General features: G+C 40.0%; 1 protein-coding gene across 1 annotated transcript in view; it reads right to left on the bottom strand.

The window, feature by feature from the left end:
- The window catches only part of LOC105200791 (ankyrin repeat and SAM domain-containing protein 1A), a 44,694-nt gene that overhangs the window by 8,542 nt on the left and 17,838 nt on the right, over window positions 1–18,314 (bottom strand). The window contains 4 exon segments of the mRNA XM_011168511.3: window positions 13,345–13,519; window positions 16,509–17,183; window positions 17,409–17,685; window positions 18,082–18,294. Coding sequence (XP_011166813.3) covers window positions 13,345–13,519; window positions 16,509–17,183; window positions 17,409–17,685; window positions 18,082–18,294 — 1,340 coding nt within the window.

Genomic DNA, 18,314 nt, shown 5'->3' with positions numbered 1-18,314 from the left:
GAACATCTTTGAGTCTGCGATATCTAATTTTTTGCAGATATCTACGTCTTATATAAAAATATAAAAGAAAATTTACGATTTTGACAAATTAATTAAACTTAGAAATCTTATTCTTAAAAATTTTCTAAATTTTCTAAAATTAAATCCTTAAACTACACAGAAAAAAATTTAGTATCAAATCAACAATTCATTGTTTCATATATGAGCAAGGATATAAAATCTTCTTGGAAGAATTTATAATCTTAAATAAACATAATTTGCTTACACGAAGAAAAAAATTTTCTTTTTTAAGATTATAAATTCTTCCAAGATTTATATTTTTGCTTATATATGGAACAATGAATTGTTGATTTAATATTGATTTTTTTCCGTGTATTTAATGTTACATTACACAAAAGCAAATGTAACGATCTAAGTATCATTATACAATTTTACAATTTTTTAACAACAAACAAGTTTAACAATGTCATATAAATAACAGAATTAAATAGCTGATTATACAATTTTTGTTATCTTAATAATATTTTAATATGCGTATGATTCTTAATTGCGGTCATTAATCTCGCCCTTGTAACAGAGAAATGCTTGACTTCCGCTTGTCTTGATTCACTTTTTTCGCCACGGAACTTTTCATATGGCCCATTAGAACGAAGGAAAAATCCGCGAACAATTCTTATGGGCTATAAATGTTAAAGTAATTCTTGCGAAAATAAGTGCGTGTGCCGCACGAGTCTTCTGGGTCTTCAGAAAGAAAGACAAGATTTCAGGGGGATATTAAAAATGTGTACGACCGTTAAGAGACTCATAAACGATACGTCATTACATTTTATAAATCCGTGTTCCTATCCGGGCAGTATTAGATCGATCGGAAAGATTATTAAAATCCGCAATAAACCCGTTCAGTCTTATATCGTCGGATAAAGAGGATTATAAAAACCGAAGTTCTCCCTGTAGATAGATGCCAACAGGTCATGGACAGCATCCGCAAAGAACCGTGAAACAACACAAATTACTTTCAACGTTACAGCAATTTATCAAGAATCGATTTTAATTCCTCGCGGTACTTCAGCTTTATTTAATAAACATTATTTTCTGTTCACTAAATAATCTAACCTTAATATACATTTTATTCTATATTTCTGTAAATAAAGTGTGCGTGTGTGTGTATGTGTGTGTGAGTGTCTGCGTATCCTTTTAATACCTGTATGCAGGCGGAAACTAGTTCATATTGAAATGTGAACTTTAGATAGGAAATTATGTAAACTTAATATACATTTTGTTCTATATCTCTGTGTAAATAATATCTGTGGTGGTGTGTTTTTTTTAATATTTCCGTGTAGAGAGAAACTCGTTCATATTGAAATAAACTTTGGATAGGAAAGTTTTTCTATGTTGTTTGACCACGGACGAAATTCCGCGGATCATAGGCGCTGCGCGATCATCCATAAATTACTTCGGCCCTCATCTAATTCTCGGTGGTATTATTATCTCCCATCAGCTCATTTATCTTATTAAGTAACAAAGACTTCCTAATATTACTATTATTCTCCCGATTATGAGGCTACATAGATGCTGAGAAATGATTAACGCGTTAATACGCGCTATTGCCACACACATGCACCACAGAATATTACCATTTAGCTGAATTAAATGCATGTACAATCAATTAAATCCAATTGGCCGTAGGTGCGACGAATTCTTGGATAAATTACAACTCCCGCGAAATCGCGGCTTGCAATGAAACCAACGATTTACGCAAGCGATAGCAACGGTTGCAGCAGATAATTACTGACCTTGCATATTGTCGAAGCGTAACGTAAGTTTCGCGTATGAACTTGTAACGAAAAATTACTATTTCAGAATTGATCTCGCGATATTCTCTTGTGCTTTAACCAATAACGTTGCATTTGTCTGAATATTTTGTTATAAATGAGTAAACAAAAAATTTAATCTAACTCGCAATTAGAGAAGTATTCTTTTTTTTATATATAAATAATGTAAAATTAATGTGCAAAACATATCTTATAATTATTATTTATGAGATGACTGTGAAATCTTGAATCCTGATATTCTTTGTCTGGCCCGCTGCACGGATTATCTTTTGGAGATAATCGTTATCTATATCAAACAAGAGGCGTGCCGCATCGCGAGCGATTACTGTATCAGCTTTCTAAGTGTTAACTGTCGATTACGCGGAAATTGTTAATTACGTATTCGAACTTTCCTGTCAACGTGTTGTCGCGTCCGATTGCAATTGACATTGAGACGAACGTAACGAGCAAAATTTATTTCGTGAAAGACCTCTGCGTCATAGGAAGTGTTAATGCTAAAGCGAAACGAGAATCGAATGAGAATGATGTCCGTGATTGATGCGAGTTCGACTGAAAACCTTCGACGGTTTCCGCTCTCATATCGCTGTGTTCAATTATTCATGATGGAAATTTTGCGAGAACAGACGCAATCCAAACACACAATTAAACTGCTTAATATATTTAGATTTTGATGCAAATTTCTATTATACGTTTACGTTGAAAATAAAAGTGCTAAAACGTTTTCTATTTCTACAGTATTTCTGTGTATTTTAGGACTCGGAGCGAACTTACACTCTCAAATATTTAAGTCAGTGGTGCAGTGATCAGTTATTCGTTATTATTGTTGTGGTTTTAGGTAGACGCAACACTCACTTTATTCATTATTACGGTGTATCCAACTTTTAATTTTGCATCCTTTACACAGTATTATTTTGCATTGCACTCATTAAGCAATGAAAGCAGAATTTTGAAACAATAACTCTGCTACATATGCAACTAGCCAAATATTTTCTCTCAAATGTGAAAACGGGCAGAACGGTATTGTTTCACCGAAATATCGCGAACTGAAATTTTTATCAGTGACTATGTAATGAGTCAGTTAGTGAAAAATAGGATGCCTAAAATTTCTGCTATGACACAATGGGTTTTGTTCTCAATATCAGGTGTAGCTAAACTCGTAAGTTGTAGGATTATAACGTAACACTTATGGCAAGTCGTGTGCCAGTACTAAAGATAGAATGCCGCCCAAGAATAACAGAATCGCGAGTCTAAAATAAACGGGGCGAATAACACTCGGCGAGAAAGTCCCTTGTTATATAGTATTGATTGTTGAAGTCAAATCATTAATTATGGAAACAAATCAAGTCCTTTTTTAGCTTATAATAGTCGATATGCATAATTTGTGTTAATACGCAAGTTGCAAAACCGCTTTGTGAACAGTTAAATTTATTTAATTTCGCCAGTTAATTCATATCAATATACGTTTTTATTATAATGTACTTTTACTTTAATTAAAATCGTAGTGTACTGTTATTTTTTATGTACTCTTCTTATGTACTCTTCAGATATATTAATATTCCACCTACTGGCAGTAAGGAAAAATCGTAATTTATGCAAGTTTTCGAGTTCATAAAAACCGGTGTAATAATGAGCGTAAATAAGAATGAAATAAAAGAATCTGTTTCATTGCAGACAGATTTCTTTTAAGTCTAGCTTTCTCTTTTTTTACCCGCGCTTTCCATATGCAGGACACAAATGAGTGCGCTTAGATTTCTTAATAGAATTTATCGTAGTGAAATCGAATCATGCACACATGATTGAAAAATTGTTAAATTGAAATAAGAGTATCGATGAGATAACATTGACGTTTAAATACAAATATATTTATATCGTAGCTGTTATACGTATTTGTATACCTACAATTCACTACACTAAATCTGTCGTATCTATTTATCGCGCAACAAAAGCCATATCTTGGACAGGTGTAAGCTAAAAAAAAAACAGCTTTGTTACTTCTGTAAACTCCCTTTAAACTCCTCTTTTCGGGCCGGCCTTTTGTGACGCACACAATCGCCGAGGACAAACTATTATAACATCAAGCAGCGTAACGAGCAACAAGTATCGTGCTTTTTGCGAGGCACGCCAGGAACTTTGAACATATAATGTTTCTGCGGAGTGCACGTGGCATGACAACAGACACATATACACACACACACACACACACACACACACACACACACTCACACACAAACGCAAACACATAGGAAGAAGACACATACCCACGGACGTGAAGTCTACTATCCCCCTACTATCGATACTCCAACTCTTCGGCGCGCTCTCTCTGTTCCTCGTCTCTCAATGTCGTCCGTATCCTTCTTTCTCCTTCGCACCAACTGGACCTCAGTGCAAGTCACTTTCTCACTCGGGGGACACGTACGCCCCTCGAAACGCTCTCACTTTGATCAACGGACGTACGAACTGCCGACTGCCGACCGACAACAGTTTTCTGACGATATCGACACGCCCCGCGCGCACGATCCACTCGATCCACTCGATCCACCTGTCTGATCGATCGGCACGACACTGAAGAAACGATCGCACCGCTCGATCGTGAGCAATCACGATAGGTCCCCACCACCTCGCGCGAGCACGTGAGCAGCGTGTCACTTCATCGGCGACGAATTCCAGACGAGTCTTCTCAGGATTCCAACCGAAACTTCGTCAGCCGGAAATCCACGGTAACGAACAAGCTCGAAGCTAATTGCTCGAAGAGTCGTCGACAATATTTTCCATTTCGGAGCGCGAATTAGAAATTTCCTCTCTAATCGATATTTGCGACAAACGTAGGACCTACTTCGAACTAACGCTCGGGATCGGAAACGTCGGCGCAGGTATATACGACTTAATTCACCAGAGGTCGACTGCGATCGACACGGCCGACCTACTCAAGGACGTTTCGTGGTCGTTGACCAGCATAGTCGGCGCATGACGATCCATTACAGTATCGATGACATCGAGAGGCATTGAGTTTCCACTTGGTTACAACTGATTTTATATGAGGTCGTAAACCTCTGATGCGCGTTATCGGAAAGACGTTGAAGACCAAACGCGCGCGCGGAACTGCACGATTTTCGGACGCTCGTGACTTGGTGTCGCTTAATCGGTCAAGCGGTGCGTTGTACGCGCCGGGCTCTTCGTTGCGCCGCGAGTCTGGTTAACGAGACGACTAATTCGAACGTGTTAGGTCCACGAGGAGGAGGTGGTCGTGACGGCACAGCGATGGTGGTGGTGGCGACGTAAAAGACGGCGGGGAAGGAGGCGAGACGGCGGACCTCGGTCCTCTCTCGCCACCCGCACTCCCGATCGAGAATAATACGCGCGAGAGGGACAGTGCCGGAGGAAGCCGGAAAGAAAGAAGAAAGAGAATGAGGACCGAGAGCGGGACCGTGCGACGGCCGTATTGGCGTAGGGGCCCGGTGTGTTGGTAGCGTGGAAGGATGACCTCAGAGATGAGACTATCATTCTCCGGGACCCCGGGCCGAAATTCCGGCGCTTGCTGCACTCGCCAGTGGTGGGGCGAGGACCTCTCCGATCTTGCCTTTCAGCTTGCTACCAGCGCACTCGCTCGCATACACCTCTTGCCTTTATTATTGATGCTAACACGCAACAAGCGAAATTGCTTGGGGTATTCGTTTTCGTGTAGACGCCGATGGTACACCAGCAGTATAAAATCTCGAGAGATGCCAGAATAACCGAACTATATTTTTTTCTTATAGTCTGGTTATTCCGACGTTTATCGAGGTGTTTCCGAACCGTGCGGAATTTTTTTTACAAAATCATTAATTTGTCAATATCGTTGTTGTTTCTGGTGAAGATGAGTTGTAATTTTGCAATACCGAGAGAGAAACGTGGTTATTCATTTTTTTTCTAATCGGCACTTTTATTGAAGTACGTTCGAAGAGAGATACGCTAGAGAATTTCGCCATAAATTCGCAAATAAAAATAGATCTCTTTGAGCAGCTTACGTAAAACTGCATGACTGTCACGGTTTGAAGCGTCGAAAAGGGTTCCTCTCGTCGGGATTTCCGTCGACCGTCGACCACGATCTGCCTTGCTGAAGTACGTTTACTGTGCGGACGTGACACGTTCGAAACGAACTCGATTGTGCAGTTAATCGCGACTGTGCCTTCGTTATTTTTGGAAAAAAAAAATTTATGATTGCCTAAGTAACTCACGGCGCTCTCAGTTTGAGTAAAAGCGACTATTTCTTGCTGAGGTCACGTTGCGATTATAAAGTCTCTTCGTATGCATAACTGACACGCCGGCGCCAACAAAGGCGACAGTCCACATCCGTTTGCACTTTCGCGAATGACTCGTTCGTCAGCTGAATATCTCAGGTAAAATCTGCAGAATAATGTATTTGCGAATCGAAAATGTCAACTTGTGATTCCGCTTGAGTTTATTCTCTATTGACGATATTCAGCGAACGTGTTACATTCGTTAAATGCGTTATTTCAGGACCGCGAAAACCTTGACACGAACCTGACAAGAAGTATCAAGATAACATAGACAGCGCAATGAATGCCAACACGTCGAGCACGCTCGCAGATGGAGGAGTCTAGTCTCTTGTCACATCTTGACCAGACTTGATCATTGTCATGTTAATGACCAGACAATAGATATTGATCTATACACGAAACAAGACTGTTGGGTATAATTTCACGTTTTCACGCGCATGTAATTTATTCGTATTCACTGTTACGTCGATGTATTCATATGTTAAGTCTTACGTTGTCTAAAATTGTAATAGGCAATCAATGCGTTTTGTATTTAATGTTTGAGTTAATTCTTATAGAAGTACACGCATTTTGATATCGAAACGAGTTATAATGAAGTATGTTATCTCACGTAGGCGACAAACTGGTGCCGAGCAGTCGACAAGTTAATTAGTCCGCTTTTCTAGGAGACTTCTTGGAGGTCATGACTAATGCAGCCTGACTGAACTCGGTGAAACGGTATAACACACATTAAAACGCTGCACATTGCGAGCGCGCGAGAGCTCGTACGCGAAACTCGTTCTCTTCTCACTGCAATTATGTTTCAGACGAGTACTCATCTTGTCAACAACACCAATCACATGTCTCGGAATGAGAGAGACAGGCCGGATAATTATCGAGTCCTAAATTTATTCTTTATGCAACAAGATAAAATGCATATGCACACACACACACGCGCGCGCGCGCGCGCGCGCGCACACACACACATGCGTATGTACAGCTAGAAGTACACCTTTCGAGATCACAACTCAGGTGAAATCTTACGCGAATGACGGGAAATTTCACACAACGAGAGAGCTAATTACCGATTGCCTAATCACTGATTAAGGCCGCGAGATAAACTTTCCGGTGTCCCAACGCTCAGTTCGTTGACTACGGCACGAATCGCTTATCACTGCAACGACGAGTATCTATGAGCGCCGGGTTAATCGCGAGTTCTTGACGCGACGAATGATCGTTTCGAACCGAAGCGTTACCGCCAAAAGAACGAAGCGACTTGATATCGCATGAGTCACATCCCACGGTCCACACATTCCTGCGTGATGTCATAATGTGGCTCTCACGTATACATAGCCGTCGCGCAGTGGTCAAGCGACCGCCGAGAAGTAAACCGGGCATATTTCATTTTCCTGTATATGCGAGTCACGCCGTTACTGCTAAACGCGCGATGTGGTTGACACGTTAACGATAGCCGCAGAACAGACCTTCGATTTTATTGGCTCGACTTCTAAAAGTGGCTCTTAACTTCAGAGATTATGATGATATAGAGCTAATGTATTTTTACAAAAAAAAAAGGTACTCCGACGGTTCTTTAAAAATCCATATATTTTTTATCAAATTTTTTTTCACTGTAATAATACGCAAAAAATATGTATAAAAAATTAATTGCGCGCAATTATTTTTTACTTTTCAATTTTATTCGATTCTCCGAATCTATTTTCAATTTATTCATCGGTATATTCTTTTCATAGACAAAGGTGTCTCTTTAAAGAATGAAATGTTTTTAAAAAAAGATTTATTTTTATATTATTTATAAAATAGTATTATTATATATTCGAAACTTCGTTTTAAAGTTAATTGCCTAATTGCCAAATTGTGTCCGTCGCTTTGAAACACACAATTTAAATTAATCGTTAAGTATAGACGCACAATTTTGTGCAGTCAATGCAAATCAATCATCGGTTCAGTGATCAAGACATTCATTGCCGAATGGAAAGCGTCGCTAATGGCAAAGTGCGCAGCGCTCATAATTTATGGAATTACGAATGACGAACGAACATAACTAATGAGGAATGACCTTTCGTAACGTTCCAGTGGAACGTAATTTGTTACATACGCGTTGCTCACTATGCCAATGTAATTTTTCATCGCGGACAAAAAGATTTGACCCTAATAATCGTGCGTTTCTTCACGACGGCGACGTGACGAGAAGCGGGACAGACATTGAACCTTATCGAATGCATCGCGTGTTATCGCCATGGCAAACAGGGTCGCGAACGAGAGGTCGGTCATCCTAGAACAATGGTAGCTTATTTTCGCAGCGCTAAATCCATAATGGCGAAAATGGGGGAGGGGAGGGTCCTATAATTTCGTGCATAGAGTTTACTGTTCTTCCTGACGACGACAAAGGCGGCCACGTACTTTCCGTTACGGTCATAAACGGAGCACAATGAGCGGGGTTAACTAGCTGCCTGAAAGTGCATTCCGGTTCTGCCTCTTTCGACCAAACGGTTAGAGCCATGAGCTACGATTTTTGTACCGTAAAAGTGCAATAACCATGTATTAATATTCACTTCTACGAAGTGGGAAGTCCACTTGCTTCATCTTTTCTTTCATCGAGATAAAATCCAAGTATAATTAAAATTTTTATTGAAATAATTCAGGTATATTAACACACTGAATGTATTTATAATAGATAGAAAATTATGAAATAACGGTGATTAAGACTGAGCATCTTATGGATTTAAAACAAATATTGGGCGTCTCGTTAATACAACTTGTAAATCATGATAGGCGATAGATCATAAAAAGCAAAAAATTAATGATTAAAATGATTAATGCTATTAATTTCTCACGACACTCATCGATTAGAATTAGAATTGTCATGCGAAACAATCGCGTACATATGTCTATGTGCAATTGCCGTATCTTATTACGAGTTAATGCTGTTGGGAACTCACGGCTAACACGTATTCGTTTGTAACACATACCCTACCGGATGTCATAATGTCGTTCGTCTTACTGCAAGCATCATATTAATCGTCCACTTACCAGTTATCAAGTATAACGCGATTCGTATTAAAACACGTTGTAATTAGTAATGAAAATATAAAACTTTCAATCGTAGAAATTTATCAAAGGTGATACACTACTTTTAATTAATTTTTTGGTATGCATTTTGTCGTAACAATAAACTGCTATGTTAATATAAATATGATATAAAACTAAAAATATTAATAAATAAATGTAATAAGTAATCTCGCGACGTGTAACTTAGGGCAACTGATTCGCTTGATAGCGGAAGGATTTTGACTTTATCTTGAGAAAAGACGCATGGATAACGCTTATGATATCGATAAACAGCGCATATGACATCCGAGATCTTATCAATAAATATTACCGTGTATTTATCTCTCGCACATTCGCACGAAACATGAGAGAAATGCGTTGCGTAATCGTGTCACGTCGCTTGTGCAGATTTTTGTTTGCAAAAGATGCACATTTCAAAGATGTATATTATACAAATAAAAAGATTGTTTCGTGCGTGCGAAGAAAAGAGATAGTTATAAAAAAGTTTTATAACTTAAAGTACGTAAGTTGCATAATTAGTCATTTTGTACACACAGGTGACAAGGAAAGACCAACAAAGTAAGTCTGATAAAATAATGTGTCATGGAGACTCACCTTGCTCCACTTTTATCTTTCGTCACAATACACGCTGTAATAGCTTTTCTTTTTTGCATAAGAGTTTTAATCGCACGCTCTATACTCACGCTGAACACAAAATATATATGTATGACTATCACGCAGTTGATCACTAAAAATCACATATAATATTGAGAATATGCAGCCACAGAAGTTAAATAAATCGCAAAACATGCATATATAAAGTGTAAACGCAGCGCAATTTCTTACGCAGTATCATAAATAATATTTTGCCAAAAACTAAATGCGTTTTACCGTTTGCCAAACGTATTTAGTTAAATTGTTTTATTTCATATTTACACACTTTGGGATTAATTCAAAAATATCATTGCATTCTGGATTAATTGAAAATACACACGTAAATATCGAAAGGTTATATTTTAAATATACTGTCATAGATTGTGCTGGGATTTACCATCAAAATGTGACGTGTTTTTTTTTACAATCGCGTAATTTCTTGGAATATATACAAGACAACGGTGGGAAAAATTCGTTGAAATAAAACACTGAAATAATTTTGACAAACCGATTTAAAAATGACTAGAAAATTTTATTTTGTTTACGATTTATGCTATTTGGTACGGAGCTTTAGAAAAGAAAGAAGTATTAAAATATGCCTGGTATATTATTACTAGAAAAAAAGATTATATTATATTAAAAAAAAAGGAAATAAATTTCTGCAAACTACAATGGCATTATGAAGGATAAAAAAGTTTTGCGAAAGCTTAAAGGAGAGACATAAGCGACAAAATGACTCAAGACATCGCATACAATAGCAGCATAACGTTTATTAGCACATGAAGGACATTATAATTGCTTAAATTTAAAATGTAAATATATCGCGCATATTTATATAATTTTATATACGTATACACAGAGGGGTTGAGCCATTATAATATTTAGACGAAGCATTTGACGCAAAATAAAATATTAAATCGGTCGCAAAATAAGGTATATTATTAGACCAAATTCAATGTATCAGATGTGATATTGTCTCTTACGTTACAGTTTCATAAATAGTCTAAGTATATTCAAATCAGAAAAAAATCACAGAATTGATCACAATTTAATTTTATTAATTCATACTTGTTCTGCAATTATTACGCTTGGAATGAATAAATATGTGGTCACACTATATGTATGCTGCATGCATATCAGTTAATTTATATATAATAAAGATAAAAATTGTGCAATATTATAATATATTAATATTTAATATTGTTATTATAGTAAGGTATGCCATTTAGTTAGGAAGAAGATATATTACAGTTCTAATAATGTTGTAGAGATTAATACATTTTGAATATGTTTAAATATCATATTCTCTTAGTATTAAAAAAGGAATATCAAAATCAAATACATATGTCTAATATATATGACTCAATAAAAATACATGGTAATCCAAACCTACAATACATATAAACAATTCATTATATATAAATATCTATAGAATATCTCTTTTTTTAAATATATCTATTTATATAATTTCAATTTGAAAACATAACAAAACTCCCTTCTCTGCGATATAGTTTCCAGTCTTTTAAATCCTTAATTTCAGTTCCTCTCTCAAGCACTTATAGCCTTTCTCTTGCAGTTACCTTGCTGCACCAAATTGCACATTCGACATGCAAATGTTATATATTTCCATCCATCATATAAATATCAAATGTCGGGAAATATATCAACTATTAGACGCATTATATACAAAATAAAATGTCATATAAAATAATTTAACTTCGTTAGATGCTAATAATGCGAGATAAACGTACAAGATTTGTACATAATATATGTTCTTCTTTTATGCACGTAATTATTGGAATTATTAAATACTTCCAAAGAGAGATTTGTAACGACGATTCTCTAAAGACTAGCTATTTACTACTTATATCAAGTGACATGTAACGCAATCGAAATCTGATTCGTCCCGCATACATTGTTGTGATATATTGAGGCGAAGATAAAAGTGAAGATATGTAATAAAGCGACTATCGACATTACATCGCAATGGTAATTATAACAAGTATACAATCTAAGGAACTATTTATGTTTCTCTAATCGTAACATGCGCAAAATCCCTAAAATTTCTAACATTTCTACACGACGAACACTCTGTTTTCGAGTTTTTCTCTATCGTTCGCTACGAAGGACTTTGTCTAATCCATTAGATTAACCAGGAATAACCATCGATAACAGGGAGCACCGAGTTAGCCCGAATAACGAACTCGGATAGTTAGCTTTTTGCACAGCGATTGTGCTTGCGCGGCACGTCTTTCGCTTTGCGTCGGCAAAGATTGAAATCCAGAACCGACAGATTTTATTACCGTAGGAAAACCGGACTCGCGTTTCGGGGAACAGATGCGCCGACCGTATTCCATATAAACGCCGCCCAAAATCAAAGGAAAATAGAGCGAATTTCAATGAAATGGATCACGAACTACTTCCGATCTGCCGAAACACGACCGACGAAAATTCAGACTTCTTTTTCGGTGTTCCTGACGCTAAAGTACGTCCGGCTCGATCAAGCCGAGGAAGATCTACGTCGCGCGCTGTACAGAGCGTTCTCTTTCGTGGGGAGGAGAAAGCCGCCCCGCGTGATTTATCTGTTCTTTCGGGAGCAGACTCGGAAGGTTCGTTTTGGTATGGCATTACAAAAGGGCGGAGTGTACGATAAAATACTCCTTAAATTGGATAATGGAAATATAAATATCATTCGTGTAGATTGAATATCGCAAGTGCACACGTGAACATGAATAACGCTAATGCTTCATAGTTTACCCATAATATGCAAAGTACGTCTCTTACGAAGCCTTCTTATCTCAACTTCTCCGAAGATGCAAGAACTTTGGTAATCGATTACATATGCCGAGCTATTATTAGAATAAATTTCAATTGCAAACAATGATTACACACAATTGCTTTAAGGATGTATCTTCTAGATAACGTTGCGTAGACACCAGCTGCTTCTAACGTACATTTTATTACGTAAGAATAAGAGCTGCGTTGCAATATTTTTCAATCTCTTTTATGTCCGTATACCAAACCACGATTATAAAATGAAAGTAAAATAAGGTAAAAAAAAAAGATAAAAATGATTTCTTCGTCCTCATGCCGTTATTACGTCCATTTGTCAAACCTTCCGGGTCGTGGTAAAAATAAATTGTGCTGTTACACAAACGCCACAAATAAATGTTAATGCCGACAACAATGAAAAATGATAACGATGGAAGTAATTGAATACATACGTAAAGTTATTGCATCAACAACACCACGATCTTTAGATGAACACTGTACAACATATGTACAACTCGCTTTAGCTTCCTGCCCGTTTCCACCAATACACGAGTCAACGACACGTTTCACACTTAAACGGGAAAATTCGAAGAGAGACTTGCTTTAGAGTGCACGTCCCCCGAGAAATTCATTTCAATCGTCGCGATAGCGGTGTTTCATACAAATGGTAAAAAGACAGAAACGTAAAACAACGGTTATGCATGTACACGTGGGCAGAAAGAAGCGTCATGCGGTGCAGCCAAGCGTGCGTTGCTGTTTACCTGCAAACGGCACGTCGCCGAAGTACTCCTCAACATTGTCCGTGGACATGCTCTTGTCGGACAGCGATACGCTGGACAACGAACCGCTCGACGCATTGAGTGATCCACCGGTGGGAAATTGCAGCAGATCTTCGTCCGTTTCCGTTTCCATGTCGCGGGACCTTCGCTTGTATACCTATTGACAAATCAGCGCCATTTGAAGAGGAAACGAGATTTCTCACCTAAAGTACGGTATCGCAGTAAGTACCGCGGAAAATGGTATTTTCGACGCACATCGCGTTTCCAAGCCTTCAATATCTGCCGTGAAACTCATACTGATCATGTTGTTGGATTTATGGCAGCTGCGTTTTACAATTTGCTCGCGACCACTATTACTCTGGGCATATCGCCGTTATCACGAAATTGTCAACATTCGTATTTTATACACGGATATTTACAGTCGATATAAAAATTCCCCCGTGAGCCGCGTCGCGTCGAGCCGCGGCAAATCACACGATGGAAAAATGAAGCCAATCCTATCGCGATGAAAATTTATTGAAACGAAACGTCCGCGCGCAGGCACGCGAGAAATATGCCATGTAAATCGGAGGGAAAATAAATACGCGTGGTCAACCTAAAGCATATTTATTTATTCGAATAAAAATCTATACCTTTTGACATTAATTCTTTCGATTCCGCTGACGGCGAGTCATAAATGACAAATATAATACGATTTTTCCAGCACTCTTGAATTTTATGATCCGCAAAGAATTATTGCTGCAAATATTGCGATGCATTTTACATCGGAATTACTTTATACATCAAAAATTGTTTTTATTATAAAAAAAAAGAGAGAAAGAGGAAAGGTAAATAACTGAAAGATGAACGACCTCAATACTGAAATAATTACAAGTTTGATATAATTTACACAGATTTACGTTTAATTACATACGTGCGTATTTTTTAAATATATATATAAACGTTATATTAATAACAAGCCGTCGTAACCAACGGTCAACGTAACGTCATTTATGTTTAACAGCGAGGCGTATTAAACCACCGAAAATTGCGTTACGCCACTCAAAGAGACCTCGCGTTTTGATTTACTAAGTGCAAACTACGAGACGGCAAGCTGCTATTTCATCGCGCGTTCCAGAAAGGCTCTAACGCAATTAAAATTTGACGTCAGAGGCCCGACAGACGCTCGCGGTATCATCTGTAAAACGCCGAGAGCGTCTCGAAGAGACAGCCGGAAACCGTCGCTACAAATTCGTGAATTTCTCTCTCTCCTATGGCAACGGAGAACGAGCGTTCGCGAGGCGAAGTCAGACAGGCATAGAAGCCGAGGGCTTCATTATTCAAAGGGTGTCGGCGTCTTGCATTCTGCCGCTCTACTGGATTCGCGGAAGTTGACGGGTGAGAAGCAACCATCCGTAGAGGGTTCTCCCATCTCTTCGTCCTTCCTCCGACAGGTTCACGGAGACCCTCTACCTCCGTGTGCCGAGCACGCTGTCTTCGACTGCCGTAATAGCGTTCGATCTCCATCATCGAATCATATCAGCTGCTCAACGAATTGAGAATACGCTACTCGAGTACTATTGCGAGTCGACCGACGACATTAGTCGCATAAATCGTGCGATATTAGCGATATCAAGTTAACCCTCAATAGCCTCTTTGAAATATCTCCTTGATTGAATTGTCCAATTCGTATTGGTTTGTTTGTTTGTATATGTGTGCGTTTTAAATGTCTTATTTCAATTTTAAGTATCTTATTTAAATGCAGAATTAGAAAATATATATATAAATATGAGGAATAAAGGATTTACAATTCGTCGAAGGATAAGGATGTACGAGGCATGCTACGAGAAGAAGGTATCCGTGTCTATCAAATAGACGATTTGCATGATGAAGACATCGATCATCTCCCAAGCAAGCGATGTTACATGATATCACCGACTGTACACACGAGTTCGCCGTCTTCGCCGCATTCACCGACTCCTTTCTGGATATATTCACTGTGTGATATTTCGTCAAGCGTGTATAGCCGACTGAAAGACACGGATTGCGAATGCATATAGGGAACGGCAGAGAGAAGCTGGGGTGGATGGCAGAGAGATACCGTAGAAAGAGCAAAGAGAGAGAGAGAGAGAGAGAGAGAGAGAGAGAGAGGAAGGGAGGCAGAAGTGCGCTGGAAGCTGCGTCGTGTGCTATGGATATCCATTCGCAGTGGATGGGAATTGAACGTAGTCAGTCTCACAGCAGAACGATCATAGGGCGACGCGCAAACGGCAGTAAACGAGCGAGACAGGCCGAAGGCAGCGGCAGCGGTAGCGGCTGCGAACGAGGCAGAGGGACGAGTCCTTGTAAATCGCATCACAGATCAAACACGGCTTGTATATTAAACGTAACCTGGTAAGACGCCACGACGACTGCTTATCTACTGTCCAAGACACCAGGTCAAGTGAGAGCGTTAATGGCGACCCTTAACAAGCGTACGCTGCCGAGTTCTTACGTCACGTTACGGCTTTAGAGAATCGTCAGTTTCGCATAAACCACCCCGGCGTATTTCGAAGCCCTCACATTCTCGGCGGAGTCCCCACGATCTGACGCGTCTTTAGCGCGACTATATCTAGATATGTGACATGAATATACGTACGTATAAACGTCTACTGATTGCCGTGCTCCCGAGCAGCAGCCGAGGATGCAAAATTGAACGCCACCGTTGCACGCTTCGCCGAGTGCCGCGCGACAAATTGCGGAAACGCTTCCATTTGAGATCGCTGCCGTTTGAAACGAACTGCGGAATTCTCGCGGGAAATCGCGACTCTTGCGTGCACGCTCGTCCGAGTTAATGCGAGGATCGAAAACGACGATAGTCGCTTAAGAGTCATCTGTCAATTTATAACTTGCCGATATGCTTTTCTGAAGCAGCTTTATTTTACAAAAGATACGATTTTTTTTATTCAATAGACACATGAAAAACAAGACAATGATCACATTTCTTTTAATAATCCGATAAATAATCCGCCTAGAAATTGCGTTGCTTTGGTAATTCGTAATAAAATGTATGTATAGCCACAATGCACGCTGCTAATGACCCGTCATCAACCACCCGTTATCTTTTTAGCGTCACGCATGTCAATATGTTGACCTTGCGTGGAGTAATAGCCGCTGAAAGCACTTACCTGGCTCAGCGGTCGAATGCGCTCGTGGATGGACTTTTCCGCTTGCATAGCGGACGGCGGCGGATGATCGGGGGTAGGCGGCTGAATGTAATGCGTAGGACTGGTTGGCAGCAACATTTGCACGCGTTTGAGACGTTTATCGGTGGCTTCGCGGCCCTCGGACGCGGACTGTCCGTCCGCCATCTCGCGCCTCTCATCGAGGAGACTCTCCTGGGAAGACTTCAGGGTAAGAAACGCGCTCGATATGAATGTTTGCTCGTGAAGCACCGCGTCGCCGTCGCTGCAGGGTGATTTGTCGGCGCACGAGCTGTTTTCCGGCTCGTAGTTTTCATACGCGTGTCTGCGTAATTTTCTTCGCGGATTCAGCATCTTGACCGGCCGATTCTCGTAGATGGACGTTATGGCTACCGGCTCCACATTGGGATCGCGTTTCTCGTCGAGCCGTGACTTCATCTCCACGTACTGATCCACGCTTCGCGTCACGTGTCGCAGTTGTTCGCGCCGTTTCTGCAGTTGCTCAAGATCGATGTGACTTCGCGCACCGCTACGTGCCAAGAACAAATACTCGTAATTGCTCGGACCTACCGAACTATCCGCTGACAAAGACATCTGCGTTTGCAGGTGCGTCGGGGATACCGAGAGATTTCGTCTAGGCGGCTTCTTGGGCGGTGTCGGCTGCGGAAGAAGAAATAAATATTTCTTCACATTCGCGCGGACCGTTCGAATTATCTTCTCGTCCACAAATATTTCCGAAAAGTTTATTTCGCGATATTAAATAAAAAAAAAACAAAAAAAACACGCACGAAACATTTTTCTCTCTCTCTAACTTTCATCGGACGCGTATATTCGTGCCTGCGAATATTTTTTCATAACTTACGTAAGATAAACCGGGGCTCTTACCGAGACTTTATTGTTGGAAGCGGGGCTGTGTAGCGAGCTGGACAGGGGTGCCATTGGCAAGTAAATCCCGGCAGCGCTGGAATCGTTGGGCAAACAACGACGGTCCCGTGGGCTCGGTCCGCCGACGCTCGAGGATGACGATACGCTCAATTGGTCGGACTCTCTGCCGCCCCCGTATCCCGTGGGCAATGTCAAGGACAGGTCCTCCGACACGAAGCTACCCTCCATTGTGCCGCGTGGCACGGGTGGAGTTTGGTACAGTCCGCTGTCGGAACCCCTGTGCAACCAAAACTCGGGGTTTCAGCGGAACCAATCGGCTATCTATTATTAGTCGATGATAAATCGACCCGATAGATCGAGAACGTCGGAAACGTACGCTTCCGCTCGATTAATCAGCAAGAAATACAAAAATCTCTCGCATCTACAGCGTTGCATTTGGCGCGCTAACAGCGTATTCCAAAATTGTATTTGCTTGAAGTATATATTATGCGGTAATTCTTTAGCGACACATCAAGTACGCGTGAATAATTTCTGACAAGTATCCTACAGACGAACACATGCACGTAAGCTAATCTAATCAAAACTACCTTTGAAAACTTTTGTTGATTCGAGAGATATTATGAAGTATATATTGTTTCTAATGTAACTATGCGGTGCAAAATGTTTGTATTACCGTGTAGTGTCGAATGGTAATGGTGTTCTTTTGGTAGTGTTTTGTGGTATATCTTCAGGAGTTTGGTCGGAACTTTCGAGAGTATTTATTGAGTTGAGAGTGTCGGATAGGGACATAAAGACGCTGTCGAAGACGGAACTGGGGTCGGAGTCCTCTGTCTGCTGGAGGGCCCTCCGTACTCCGTACATCAGTTCCCAATTCTGCTCGTCTTCACTGAAACGCGCACCCCGTAC

The sequence above is a fragment of the Solenopsis invicta genome, chromosome 2, assembly GCF_016802725.1.
Source record: "Solenopsis invicta isolate M01_SB chromosome 2, UNIL_Sinv_3.0, whole genome shotgun sequence".
In the NCBI taxonomy this organism is placed as follows: Eukaryota; Metazoa; Arthropoda; class Insecta; order Hymenoptera; family Formicidae; genus Solenopsis; species Solenopsis invicta.
Note: the sequence above shows the minus strand (reverse complement) of the source record. Positions and strands in the feature narration are given on the sequence as shown.